We start from the raw sequence: 15,009 nt of genomic DNA on the forward strand, positions 1-15,009 counted from the left end.
GACTGAAACCAGAACCATATGGTTCATAAACAAGCATCTTACCACACAGCCACTCCTATGCCTATATATTGTTGTTTTTCAATTACTTTTGAAAATAATGAAAAGTTTAGTGAAAGAACTTCATCATTATGATGATGCTATTTGGAACCTAACAGGAAATTTTGACAGAAATTTTTGATTAAGATTACTTTAAAAAAGGAAGTTTGTATCACAGACCCAGGAGCAGTCTCAGGTGGATTTGTTTTAACCTTTTAGCATTTGAACTAGCTATATCTGTATTCCACCTGTTTTGTGTTCAAACAAGCCAGGTCTGGGCTCTCACACCTACCCTACTATGTCATTTTAAAAATAATCACATCATCAAAGTCTTGAAACTATGAGATTAACATGATTAATTTAAAACAAATGTGAATAAATAAGCATAGCATAGGAGTGGCTCTGTGGTAAGTAGCTTGCTTACCAACCTCATGGTTCCGGGTTCAGTCCCACTGCGTGGCACCTTGGGCAAGTGTCTTCTACTATAGCCTCGGCCCGACCAAAACCTTGTGAGTAGATTTGGTAGATGGAAACTGAAAGAAGCCTGTCATATATATGTATACATATATATATGTGTGTGTGTTTGTCTCCCAACATTGCTTGACAACTGATGCTGGTGTGTTTACATCCCCGTAACTTAGCGGTTTGGCAAAAGAGACTAATAGAATAAGTACTAGGCTTACAAAGAATAAGTCCTGGGGTCGATTTGCTCGACTAAAAAAACTGAACCAGGACTGCCACATTATGTTGGCAAATAATCTTTGCTATGTATATATATATATATATATATATATACACACACACACACACACACACACAAAAGATTAGGATTAATGTGAACCAGGCACTTAAATGTAAGGCACTAGGTCAGGTCAAAGTTTTGAATGCTTCTAAAAGTTGTGGTTCATGTATTTAGCTGATGAAAACAGTTTTTTCCAATGATGCAATGTCTCCATTAATCAATTAAAAATTCGTTGGAAACAGCTGTAGTGAATTGACATATTATCCATCTGTTGATACGTATTTATATATACATATATATATATATATATATATATATATACACATATTTGCTTATGTGTGTACATGTGTGTCTGTGTGTGTTGAATAATACAGTTATGGAATTATGGAGACTCGCATACAGAGCTTCAAGTTTTTTTTACTAATCATACGATAATTGCTACACTTCTTCAGCTGGTACCTGCAATACTATCAATCACAAACATCAAAAATCCTACAGACATTGGCACAGAAACTTTAAGTCTTGTATGTGAGTCTCCTCATACCTGAATCATTCAATAAATACAGTCCTCTATTTTCAAGAATATTGAGGTTGACCTCTTTTGTTATCACAAGAGGTTTGTCTCTATATATCTATATATATGTATGTATGTATGTATGTATAAACATATGCGATTCACAAAGTATATTTGCATATTCACTTATTCTTTTTCCCCATCTGTTGTTGTTGCAGCATTCTTCCAGGGACCAACTCTTCTGGTATTTGTTGTCTGCGTTGTTGCCATTATAGTCTTTCTTGGAATCACCCTTGTCATTTGTCTGCTGACCAGATATTTCAACAAGTGAGTTTTTATATATGTATATATATATATACATACATATATAAATATATATATATATATATATATATATATATTGCATATACTTTCATATTTTATATATACATCATTTTTATATACATTCACTTACATAGATATTCAGTTTTATATACATTCACTTTTATATATGCATCCATATTTAAGATACATTCAGTTATATATAAATTCATGTTTTATTCTTCAAATAGCTTTATATCTGGATTATTTTTTTTTCAAAGGAAATGTATTTATACACACTCACTCAAAATGCATGTATACACACCTACACACGTAGACATATATACCCATATGTGCGTGTGCATATAAATATAAACACACATTGTTATTATTATTAATAGAATGCATAACCTAGTGGGTAGTGTATTGCAATCATTATTGCAAGATTGTGGTTTCAATTCCTACACTGGGTGGTACGTTGTGTTCTTGAACAAAACACTTCATCTCACATTGCTCTGCAATCACTTTGACACCTGACTTGTGGGACACCGTGTACCTGTTCAGGCAACATCAATTTGATGAAGGGAATTAACGAATGTACAGCACATACGTTTGATCACTATAAACCAATCATTTGTGCAAGTCATTTGTCAAAAAGCTGAACACTCATACATCATCTTTGATGGAAGAGTCCATCATCATCACCATTATTATTATTATGATTATGATTAATTATTATTATTATTATTATTATTATTATTATTATTATTATTATTATTGGCATAGGCAGGCTTATGTTCAGTCTCACTGCATGGCACCTTGGGCAAGTGTTTTCTACTATAGCCTCATGATGACCAAAGTGGATTTGGTAGACAGTCAGGTTAGTGTGTGTGTGTGTGTACGTGCACAAATATGATCTGTATGGTCATAGTTACACCTCTCCAAAAATCTACTCTGAATGATGAAATTGTCCTTTCTCTGTTTAAGGATCATGTGCTGGCTTTGTGCCTATGAAGACAAGGTGGAATAAGACATTCCTTACTTAAAAATCGTTTATGGGTTAGCAACAGGAATGGTGTCCTGCTTTGAAACAAATACCTCAATAAGATATTCGTATGACCCCATACTAACATGGATAAACAGACATAAAAACAATGCAGAGGAATAAACGAGGGGTTATCAAAAAGTTCCTGGACTGGTTTTGTTTAATCAAAAATAACTTATTTACCTAAGTTTTAACACCATCTCCTTCGAAATAGTCCCTCTGTGCAACAATACACCAGTCCCAGTATTCCTGCCACTTTTGGAATCCAGTCTGGAAGTCGTAAGCAAGTGGAGGAGCTTCTGTGATTTGCTCTAGATCTTGACAACTGTGTTAGAACGACAACCTTTGAGCTGCATTTTCATCTTGAGGAAGAGATGGAAGTTTGCAGGTGCATGTTGTTTTTGGTGCATTGTCAACATGAAGAATCCAATTCTTTGCACTCCACAGAAGCAGTCACTCATGCTGAATGTCCTCCCTCAAACACTTCAAATCATGGTAAAGGGGATGTTAAATTATGATGACATGTGTATGTGTCTATATACACACAAATACACAATATTGGATGCAGCAAAAAATTTCCCAGAGTCACCACTCTTGATAAATATTCCAACATCAAACATGCAGTGTGCAATGGTCCAAATGATGATGGTGACTAAAGAAAAACAGTAAAACAACACTTACCTGAAGACACCATTATCACCTGCCAAATTTCATTAGTGCCACACCAGTGGGCATGTAAAATATGGGAGGATTTTCTGCTTCACCCTATACATATATAAATACATATATATCATTCATCTTTTGCTTGTTTCAGTTTTTAGATTGTGGCCATTCTGGGGCACTGCCTTGAATAATTTTTAGCTGAATGGATCAACTCCTGTCATTATTTCTAAGCCTGGTACTTTATTCTAATGATCGTTGTTGCCAAACTGCCAGCTCCCAGTATCCCTGTCTTGTATGCTTTTTTTTGAAGGCCTGGTCTTATGTCCTTTTCCCTCTTTCTGAAAGCATATCTTTCTGCATTTTTCCACTTTTGGATACTCACCCCTATTATATCCCTCAATTTTCTCCTTGAGTGCTGTGCTCATGACACTGAGGACTTGGTTGTGATGTCCTGTATATCTATCTTGTGCTAGCCTGCAGTTTGACAGAACATGTCTCACTGTCACTTTTACTCCGCATCTACATTCATCAGTAGGTTCCACTGGACTAAATAGGCCGATGAAGGCAAAATGTCAAAGGTAAACTTGATCAAGAAGGATGTTTTTGTTTGTTTTTTCATGAGATTCTGCAACTGACCACATATTCCTGCCATCTCAGACACTGTCTCTGTTGACTATATTGCACCAAATGTACATTTTGTCCTTTTCCTCACTTCATGTACCATTGCCTTCCTTTTTCTTTTTTGCCTTCTTTCTCACTTTGTGTACCATTGCCCCTTTCATCCCTTTTACACTGCTCATGCAAAATGATTCGAAATTTTGCAACCCTAGACCAGATTTTGCTTCTTGTGTCTTTCTGACTATATCGCCATGCCTTAGCTTTCTGATTGCACTGTTTACTGCTTCTTTCACTTTCCATTTCCTCCTGTTCGTACCTCTGGATAGTTTTCTTAGATGTTCTGATCTTTTGAATACCTTAGCATCATTACTGTTCTCACCTTTCCTGCCTTATATTCTTCACTGATTGATGTTATCAGTAGTTGCAGCACGGGTTTTCCAAATAGTGTAGTTATATTCAGTGATTTTTGAAGACCAATCCATTTTCTGATAAACACACTGCATCTTTGTTCCACCCCTTCTACTCTACTTGAGGCTATTTCATACATTTTCAATGGCCATATTATCCTTGAGTGCAGTCCAAATTGCAGTATCCAGCATTTGAATTTCCCCAGAATGTTGTCCTGTCAATTGCCTTTAGTCCCTGTTCCACTAATTCATGTGTTTCTTTACCTTGCTTCTTATCATTTAATAAATTTCTGTACCATCTGCCGAGATTTTCTGTTGGTTGTTCTTTCACCGTTGGTATTTCTTCACCTCCTATCCTGAACTTCACTTCTTTTTGAACTCCTTTCACTAATGCCACATTTTGAGATTTCTTGGCTTTGAATTTCATTCCTGCCCATCCTATTAGCTTCTCCAACCGTTCTAACATTCCATCTGCTGCTTATCTATTTTCTGACAATACAGTAATGTCGTCTATAAAAGCCCTTAATGGTGTCTAGTAACATCTCCATGATTAGCACAAATATGATGACTGATATTGTGCATCCAGCTCCAATACCTTTAAGTGTTTTAAGTGCCAGCTAGCCTCATCTAGCGACGGTATTTCTCAGTTGGCATGTTATGGCTTTTGAGCCATTTTGCGTCTTCTTGTTTCAGCCATATATAGAAGATGGCTTTGTCAACTGCCTTCTGTATCTTCCTTATTACTTTATGTGTGTACAGTTGGTATTGACTGTCAGAGGAAAGAGTACTTAATACCATAATAGAAAATAGCAATATTTTCTTTATTTAGGTTAAGTAAGTTTGTTGCTATTCTGGAGTTTTTTTCACCTGTGCATTCACAAGGTCATCATGCAAGTTATAACTTGCCAGATTGATAACTCTGTATATGCATTCTAAAGTAACAAGAGATTGACTTAACCAAAATAAAAAATGATATATATATGTATGTCATTATTCAGTTTTATTTCAAAATTTCTTGCCAATAGAGAAAGGGCCGGTTTCTAACCTAGATCCAAAGCTACTTCATTGGAATTTCAACATCAACAACAGGGTATTTTTGTATGTATTTATGTAAATGTGCAGACTTGTATATTTTGTTTTATGTATATCTTCTCGTGCATATACTTGCATATCTAGACATGCTCAAATATATATATATATATAAATGATAAATTTCTGGGAAGTTTTACAGATTTTTACAGTTCCAGTGATTGCTTCGACTTATAGTCTTCAAATGAGCTTTCTTCTTTCTGGTTTTGAGAAGCCTAATTTTTGAAGATTGTTATTTAGGTAGTGAGTTAAATATCCTAGTGCCAATGTATGTATAGACAGATAGATAATTGTACATGTATATGCACCTTAATACATATTTGTAAATGTCTGTCTGTCTATGTGTACTCATTTCACTCATTACAAAAGGTATGCCCATACATCTGTATATTAGTAACCCAGATCTCATGCAGGAACTTTTCCTTAACATTTATTTAGATCAATGGTTGGCCAGCTTCTTATATCATCGATCCCCTTTGTGGAATCATTGATAACTTATTGCCCCCATTCCGACCCCCATCTTTTAAACTTTCAAAAATAAAACATATACTTTAAAAATTTCCTCATCTATAAACAATAATTCCTTCATTCTTTTGTGTCATTATCATTTTTTAATAAGCAATATTTGAAAAAAATTTAATGAAAATACTTAATGAAATTAATGAAGAACAATAAAAATTTGGTGATATTATATTGAAATGTTTGGAATATTTAATGTGTAACATGTTTGGTTAAATATTAGTTGTGCTTTGATATTTGATTGATATTTGGCTGGAAATTAATGAGTTTTAGCCTTAAATTACTGCACTGTCCAGGATTTATTTCACTAATAATTCAGCAAACTTAATACTCAAAATCGTTTCTGATGTTTATTAATTGCTAGGATAGTCACCTAGACACACCTAGGGGTCAATATTGATTAACAATCACTTTGCCAACCCCTGATTTAGATCTGTACATACCATAGGTCTTTAAATTCCATTCTAGAAATTCTTTATCTTGTCATAAAGGTTATTATCCCTTACTCCTTATTTTCTATCCCATTACTATCGCTTACTTCTTATTTTCTCATTCCTCAGATAGTCACTCATTTCTGCTGCAAGTTATATTTCTAACCAGTACTTCTGCCAATTATTGTGTGTGTGTTTCTTTTCCTGAGGATAGTCGCTTAATTCTGCCACTAGAAATATTTCTATCCAAACTCCCACTCCAATGTCTTAACGCATTTTCAGTTTGTTAAGATAATATTCTTTTAAAAATTGATTCTGTAATTATTACATTCTTTACTTAATTTAGTTCCATATTCAACTGATAATTCTTTGTGATACTTTTATTATATACTAGCAGTATAGCCCAGCGTTGCTCGGGCTTGTTTTCTTTTCGACCCTTTAGAATTGGAATTTTTGAAAAGTAAAAATTTTGCATTACGTAGCTTGTTATTCTCTTTAAGTGAACATTTTTCTGGTTGAAATACACCGAAAAATGGTGACACAGGTGTCAAAAAATCATAAAAAGTAGGGATTTTCATAGAAAAAAAGCACCTTTTTGATGTAAATAATTGTTGGTCTTAACATGGTCCGATTTGAATTACGGAAGAAAGAGCAAGCCTTCTTCTATCATACTCTCAATTTTGGTCAACATGCGCCGCAGCGTCTCGGAGGAGATAGTGTTAGTTGAAGGCTACCAAACCTGCCATACACAGACAACTTCAGCTTTATATATAGAGATTTTCGATTTTTTTTTTGTATCAGATGTGAGAAACTTGTTCTCTTTCAATGTTTCAATTTTTATTCACTTAAGTAACTAGCAAAACCTAAATTTATTTGTAACACATATATATTTGATAACAGCAAATATATATGTGTCAGCTATGCAAGTATTATGAAAACATTATTCATTGAAAAGTTTCTTTATTCAATCATTTTCATTCCATTTTCCAAAGATCATTCTTTTAGATATAGAAAACATCTAAAAGGAGATGATGCTTCTTCATTCACCTTCAGTGAATGCAGTTCTGATTAGAAAGAATTGATGACATCAGATGTTATCCAACAATCAGTGGGTGTTTTCACACTGAGCTGTAATACCCTCATATTGGTGGCCAAATCACTGCTCATCATTTCCTCCTGGGGTCTGCTCTCTCTTACTCCATGACTACTGTCCGTTCTCCTTGCAATCCTGCAGGAGGCTCTGGTATTCATCACCTTTAATTGCACCTTTCTTCCTAAATGATTGTAAGCTTTACTCTTTTGCTTCAGTCATTTTACTACGGCCATGCTGGAGCACTGCCTTAAAGGGTTTTACTCAAAGAAATTGACCCCAGGATTTATTATTTGTAAGCATAGTACTTATTCTGAAGGTCTCTTTTGCCAAATCACTAAGTTATGGTGACATAAACACACCAGCATCGGTTGTCAAGTGATGGTGGGGGGACAAACACAGACACACTCACATAAATGTATCATCATCATCATTATTTAACATCCATTTTCCATGCTGGCATGGGTTGGACGGTTTGACTGAAAACTGGGGAGGTGCTCGAAGCTTTTTTCTGATTTGGCATAGTTTTTACAGTTGGATGCCCTTCCTAATGCCAACCACTACAAGAGTGTAGTGAGAGCTTTTTACGTGCCAGTTACAAATCGCTAGTATCGGCCATAACTATGATCTCACTTGGCTTGAAAGGTCTTCTCAAGCATGGTAAATTGTCAAAGGTCCCAGCTATACACCATCACTTGACAACTGATGTTGGTTTGTTTATGTTCCCGTAATGTAGCAATTCACAAAAGGAACCTGCTAGAATAAGTACTGAGCTTAAAAAAAAATAATAACTAAGTACTGGAATCTATTAGTTCAACTAAAATTCTTCAAGGTGGTGCCCCAGCATGGCCGCAGTCTAATGACTGAAACAAATAAAAAGGCATTGTATTAAAAAGATAATTTTCTTTGAAAAATCTTTTTACTTATGTGTATGTGTGTAGATATGTACACACATAAGTACACATACATAATTATATATACATATATGTATGTATGTACACATACATACATAAATATATATATATACATACACACATGCACTCACATACATACATATGTATATATGTTTTAACTTTTACTAGTTTCAGTCAACAGCACTGCCTTTCAATGGTGAAGTTGTGAGTTGGACGGATCAGCTCTTCTTTGCGCCTTCTGTTACGATGTGGATCATCTGAGATTTCAGAGAGAAATTTGTTTGGATGCTCTTTCAAGATCTCTTCATCTACACCTTACAAATCTTTGAGCTTGTTTGGCTGGATGTTGAACAATCGTGGACCCTTGGAATGCAAACTGTTACAATGCTGGGTCCTTATTCAAGATAGAGAAGACAGGATCTTTGGTATTATGAAGTGCTGTCCAGTTTGGTGGTTGCTATAACTTTCAATTCCAAAGGTGGGAGGTAGACCTTTCAGGATTGTCCTCCTGTATGTCACTGCATATCTTTCTTGCCTTCTCTCCATGGAGTAGAGCTTCAGTTCTTTTCACGTCTCCCAGTAGTTTGACCGTTTTACTGAATCAATATTCTTTGTGTAGCGACACTGGGTTGCCTCAAGTTTGAGACTTTATGGTAACCACATTTGAGTGCAATAACCCAAATGAATGAGAATCTTCTTTTATTGGTTCTGAATGATCTGAGAATCTGTCCAGCTGTTCACCCACACAATATCGACATCTGGGTAATATGCACATGGAATGTTGCAGCATTACTTATATGGGTTCCCAGGTAAATTACCTATTCTAACTCTGGGATTATACCACCCCAGGCCCTGTGTATTTCAATTGTAGTTTGTTTGTGGGATGACAGTAGAGTGCTTGAAACTTCTCGGCATTCAACTGCATATTATTTTCATCAGCTCATATTTATATTGCATGCAGATCATTTTGTAGTTCTAGTATGTCTTCAGGGTCCTTGACTACCTGTGATACATTTGTATCATCAGCATAGCTGATAAGAATGACTAACTGTATAGCTGAGGACATGACCAAGGGAGCCACCACAAACAGTAGTGATCTCAGTATAGTTCCTTGAGGGACTCCACTATAGATAAGTGTATCCCCAGAACCATTGGCTACAACTGTCTGATTTCTGTCTGTTAAAAAAGAGTCATGCCACCAGTATTACTAACCAAAGTGTCATTAATGAAACTCCATTCAATAGAGTTACCAAAAATTTCCTATCTACACATACACACACATACCTTCCTACACATGCACACATATATAATTATTTATATATCATAAATATGATCAATATGTCTACTTGAATGCATTGTACCATTCGTTATATCTCTGGAGAAAATAATTATTTTAACTAATCTTTCTTTGATAATGACGTATTGATAAAAGTTTGTATACATTTGTGCATACCTACTTGTGTCTATATGTGTGTGTGTGTCTGGGTATGCATGTGTGTATTCATGTGTGTATGCGTGTGCATGTATGTACACCTGCATGTCAGTATAATCCTACACCATTAATATATTTAACCAAACTTCCCCTGTTGTAATTGTAGTGACTTCGTAATTAACAGTCGGTGCTACATGTAAGTATGACTCCAATAATGTGCATAACTTGCTCTTGTAGCAACTAGAAACTGACTCTGCTACTAACAAGCGAGTCTCTTAGCTTTTGTTGTTATACTTAGTATTTAGTATGTCTGAGATGTGTACAAACTTACACCAAAAAATTAAACCTAAAGATTGTATGTTTAGTTTTAGCACGTTTGTGATATGTACAAACTTAGACCAAATAGTTAGACCTGGTGGTTGCTTAAATTAGTCTTTTTAGTACCTCTAAAATGTTTACAAACTTAAACCAAAAATTTAGACCTAGAGGTTATTTATTTAGTCTCTATTGCATCTGAGATGTGTATAAACTTAGACCAAATAGTTAGACTTAGAGTTTATTATTTAGTCTTTAGTACTTCTAAACTATGTACAAACTTAGACCAAATAATTAGACCTGAATCTTGTTCATTTAGTTTTTAGTACCTCTAAAATGTGTATAAACTTAGATGAAATAATTAGACCTAGAGCTTGTTTGTTTAGTCTTTAATACATATGATAAATGTACAAACTTAGATGAAATAGTTATGCCTAGAGGTTATTATTTTGTCTTTAGTACCTCGACTATGTGCAAAATTAGACCAAATAATTAGACCTAGATGTTCCTTATTTAATCTTTAGTATCACTGAAATGTGTACAAATTAGACCAACTAATTAGATCTAGAGATTATTTACTACTTTGAGATGTGTACAAAATTAGGCCAAATAGTTAGAGCTAGTGGTTGTTATATTTAGTCTTTAGCACCCCTGAGATGTCAACAAATTTAGACCAAGAGGTTGTATGATTTAATTTTTAGCACCTTTGAGATGTGTACAAAATTAGACCAAGAGGTTATTATATTTAGTCTTTAGTACCTCTGAAATGTGTACAAACTTAGACCAAAGAGTTAGACCGAGAGGTTTGTTTAAATCTGTCTTTGCTACCTCTGAGATATGTGCAATATTAGATTAAATAGTTAAACTTACAGGTTATTATATTTTGTCTTTTGTATTGCTGAAATGGTTCTAAATTAGACCAACAAAGTTAGACCAAATAGTGAGACTTGGAGGTTATTTATTTAGTCTTTAGTAACTCTGAAATATGTCCAAACTTAGACCAAATAATTAGACCTAGAGGTTGTTATATTTTAGTCTTTAGTATCTCTGTTCAAATTTAGACCAAATACATAGAACTAGAGGTTATTTAAATTAGTCTTTAGTACTTCTGAGATGTGTACAAACTTAGTAAAACTAGACTTAGAGCCTGTTGATCTTGAATGCAAAAGAAAATAACAAAGAAATTGAGCAAAGCTTTTGTTGTTAAAATGTTTGAAAAAAAAATGTCATCTTTATGACTGAGTGTTGTATTTGTAGGGATCATGTGTTGATCCCCTTCCCTTCCCCTTTTTGTTCACTTTCCTCTGCTTCTTTTTTCCATTTATCCATGTTCAGTTTCTAAAAGTTTTACCTGATGTTGTCATTCAGTTAAAGTCCTCTATTTAGACCAAAAGTACATTAACTTCAGTGAAAATATTTAGTAACATTCAACTATTTTTTATCAATCTACTTTTATGAACCTACAGATATCTGGTCACATACCTTCTATAAATAATAATAATTAGTCATATTTTTTCTTTTGAAAACATTGAATGCCTGCAAAAAAAACTAAGGGAGCTAAATCTGTAATTTCTGCCAATCAAAAATGTTCGTTTACATGCATTTATAATATTTTATGAAATCCTTTAAACCCTAGCATTTAAACCAGCCATATCTGGCCCCAATATTTTACCTGTTTTATGTTCAAACTGGCCAGATCAAACCTCTCAAAACTATGTTACATTGTCATTTTAAAAATAAACAATTACATCATTGAAATCTCAAAGCTATGAGATAAAGCATGATTGACTCAAAACTGTGGATAAATAAGCATTACATTTGATAATTGAAATGTTAAAGGGTTAAATAGTGGCTTTAAAGTATATATTTCTACTTGTATACAAGGACAGAGAGCTTAAATGTGCTCCTATGGTTATTGTATGACATCTCAGCATTTACTAAAATTTCAAATTGAGAGAGAGCTGTGATTTTTTTTGTTATGTGTGAGTTATGGATTTCTTTTTTATAATTCTAAAATACAAGTTTTTGAAATAAAAATTATTAGAAAAACTAGTGTTACTTGTAAAATGACAGGTAACTTTGGGAGTAAGCTTTTACTATTATGAGTAAGATCAGGAAATATGGCATACATATATACAAAATAATTCTTTCTCTTTTACTCTCTTTTACTTGTTTCAGTCATTTGACTGCGGCCATGCTGGAGCACCACCTTTAGTCGAGCAAATCGACCCCGGGTCTTATTCTTTGTAAGCCCAGTACTTATTCTGTCGGTCTCTTTTGCCGAACCGCTAAGTGACGGGGACGTAAACACACCAGCATCGGTTGTCAAGCAATGCTAGGGGGACAAACTCAGACACACAAACACACATACATATATATATATACATATATACGACAGGCTTCTTTCAGTTTCCGTCTACCAAATCCACTCACAAGGCTTTGGTCGGCCCGGGGCTATAGCAGAAGACACTTGCCCAAGATGCCACGCAGTGGGACTGAACCCGGAACCATATGGTTGGTTAGCAAGCTACTTACCACACAGCCACTCCTGCGCCTATGTTATTTAACTTTTTCTGGACGCTACGCATTAATACGTTAATCTCCATATAATAATCCTTTCCACAATAGGCACAAGGCCTGAAATTTGGGAGAGGGGACTAGTCAATTACATCAACCCCCAGCTTTTCACTGGTACTTATTTCATTAATTGTTATTTAACTTTTATCAAATTTCTTGGTGTTTATACAAAATGAGCAAATTAAAACTAACTTTTAAAGGATACAAATTTCTCATTTATGTATTTGCAATAAATATGATATTTTTTAAAATTTTATCAACATAGTCACATTGTAATCCATTGAAAATCTATCTCTGGAAAAAATGTGTAATTTTCAGAAAATATCTATTTCTTTTTCACCCCCCCCCTCTCAGGGGTTCTTGATCATTTTTTATTTATGGGGCCCCTTTGATTACTATTTTATTTTATTCTGGTGGATCCCCATAGTCATTCGGTGTATAAAAACTAGCTTTATAGATGCTTCTTTGAAAATTCCTATTTTGTTTTTCACACATTAACTTGTGTAGGGTGAACTATGTAAAATTATTAGAGAGAGAAACCTAGCTGTTCCTTGCAATACATATCAATAAATACACCTAGAGCAAAATAATTTTAGGGACCCTTAAAATACTATTGTGGATCCCCAATTTACTATTTTGCTGTGTGGACCCCCTAAAATCTTATATGGACCCTGGTGAAGAACCATTGCTCTGTACGATGTAAAAGTGATTGCAGTAATCAACCAACCAAACAACTAGCCAACAGTTAGGCAGTGAGCTGGCAGAATCATTAGCACATTAGACGAAATGCTTAGTGGTATTTTGCCCACCACTACATTATGAGTTCAAATTCCTCTGAGGTTGACTTTGCTTTTCATCCTTTTGGGGTCAATGAAATAAGTACCAGTGAAAAGCTGGGGGTTGATGTAATTGACTAGTTCCCTCTCCCAAATTTCAGGCCTTGTGCCTATTGTGGAAAGGATTATTATATGGAGATTAACGTATTAATGCGTGGCGTCCTGAAAAATTGGACACAGGAAAAATTACTAGTACTTGTTTCGTATGTGTGTATAGTTGGTTTGTTTGTATGCATCTCTTGCTCACTCACAGAGCACTAGTTTAGAGGCAGACTATACCAAAGATAAGCTCAATAGGTAGTTTACTTACCAAACAATTGTAGTTTTTCCTGCGTCCATTTTTCTGGATGCTAATCATTAATGGGTTAAGGGCAGTGAGTTGGCAGAATCCTTAATGCATTGGAGAAAATGCTTAGTGGCATTTCTTCTGATACTTTATACTCTAAGCTCAAATGCCACTGAGGTTGACTTTGCCTTTCATCCTTTTGTGTTCAATAAAATAAGTACCACTCAAGAATTGGAGCCAATGTAATCAACTGCCTTCACCTCAAATTCCAAGCCTTGTGACTGTAGTAAAATGAAATTATTATACAGAGATTACAGTAACTAAAATTGACATCAGAATGTTAGGTAATTTCTAAAAGTTTTAGCTGTGTCCACCAACTTTAAACTTACGACAGTAAGTGAATGTTCTAGAAACTGCTGTCAGAAACAATAATACTTCAACAAATCAATAGTTTAGACTGCTTTCTTCTTATAAATATTATTGTTGAGTTTCCTTAAATAGGCCAAGCTATCAAAACCATTTTAGGTATTTTTTTAATCTTTTACCTGTTTCAGATATTAGACTGTAGCTGTGCTAGGGCACTGCCTTGAATTTTTAGTTGAATGAATCAACTCCAGTACTTATATTTTTAGGGCTGGTACTTATTCTATCGATCTCTTTTGCCAAACTGCTAAGTTACAGAGACGTGAACACACCCACACTGGTTGTCAAGTTGTGATTGGGAAACAAACACAGACACACACTCATAGATATACACACACACACACACACACACATATATATATATATATATGTATGTATGTATGTATATATATATATATATAAATGAAAGAATGAGTTGAATATAAATGAAAGAATGGAGTTGAACGACGAATTAACAAAATTCCTTTATTTTCGACATATGTTTCGAAGGCTGCATATTCCTAATTGCGAAGGAATGAGGAGTACATTATGCCGCTTTCTCATCAGGAAAAGCAAGGAACTTATGTCAACATCAAAATACACAAAAAACTTTTAGATGATTGCTCACACGGAGCCCATAGCGATAATGAGTGTCTCTTTAAAATATTCCTTTATATCTATATATTCCTTTAAAGAGACACTCATTATCGCTATGGGCTCCGTGTGAGCAATCATCTAAAAGTTTTTTGTGTATTTTGATGTTGACATAAGTTCCTTGCTTTTCCTGATGAGA

At 34.5% G+C, this 15,009-nt stretch overlaps 1 protein-coding gene across 1 annotated transcript in view; it reads left to right on the forward strand.

The window, feature by feature from the left end:
* The window catches only part of LOC115211839, a 144,888-nt gene that overhangs the window by 87,607 nt on the left and 42,272 nt on the right, over positions 1-15,009 (forward strand). The window contains exons 6-7 of the mRNA XM_029780556.2: positions 1,511-1,619; positions 9,967-9,996. Coding sequence (XP_029636416.1) covers positions 1,511-1,619; positions 9,967-9,996 — 139 coding nt within the window. The remainder of the gene's footprint in view (positions 1-1,510; positions 1,620-9,966; positions 9,997-15,009) is intronic.

Source organism: Octopus sinensis, linkage group LG5, assembly GCF_006345805.1.
Source record: "Octopus sinensis linkage group LG5, ASM634580v1, whole genome shotgun sequence".
NCBI lineage: Eukaryota > Metazoa > Mollusca > Cephalopoda > Octopoda > Octopodidae > Octopus > Octopus sinensis.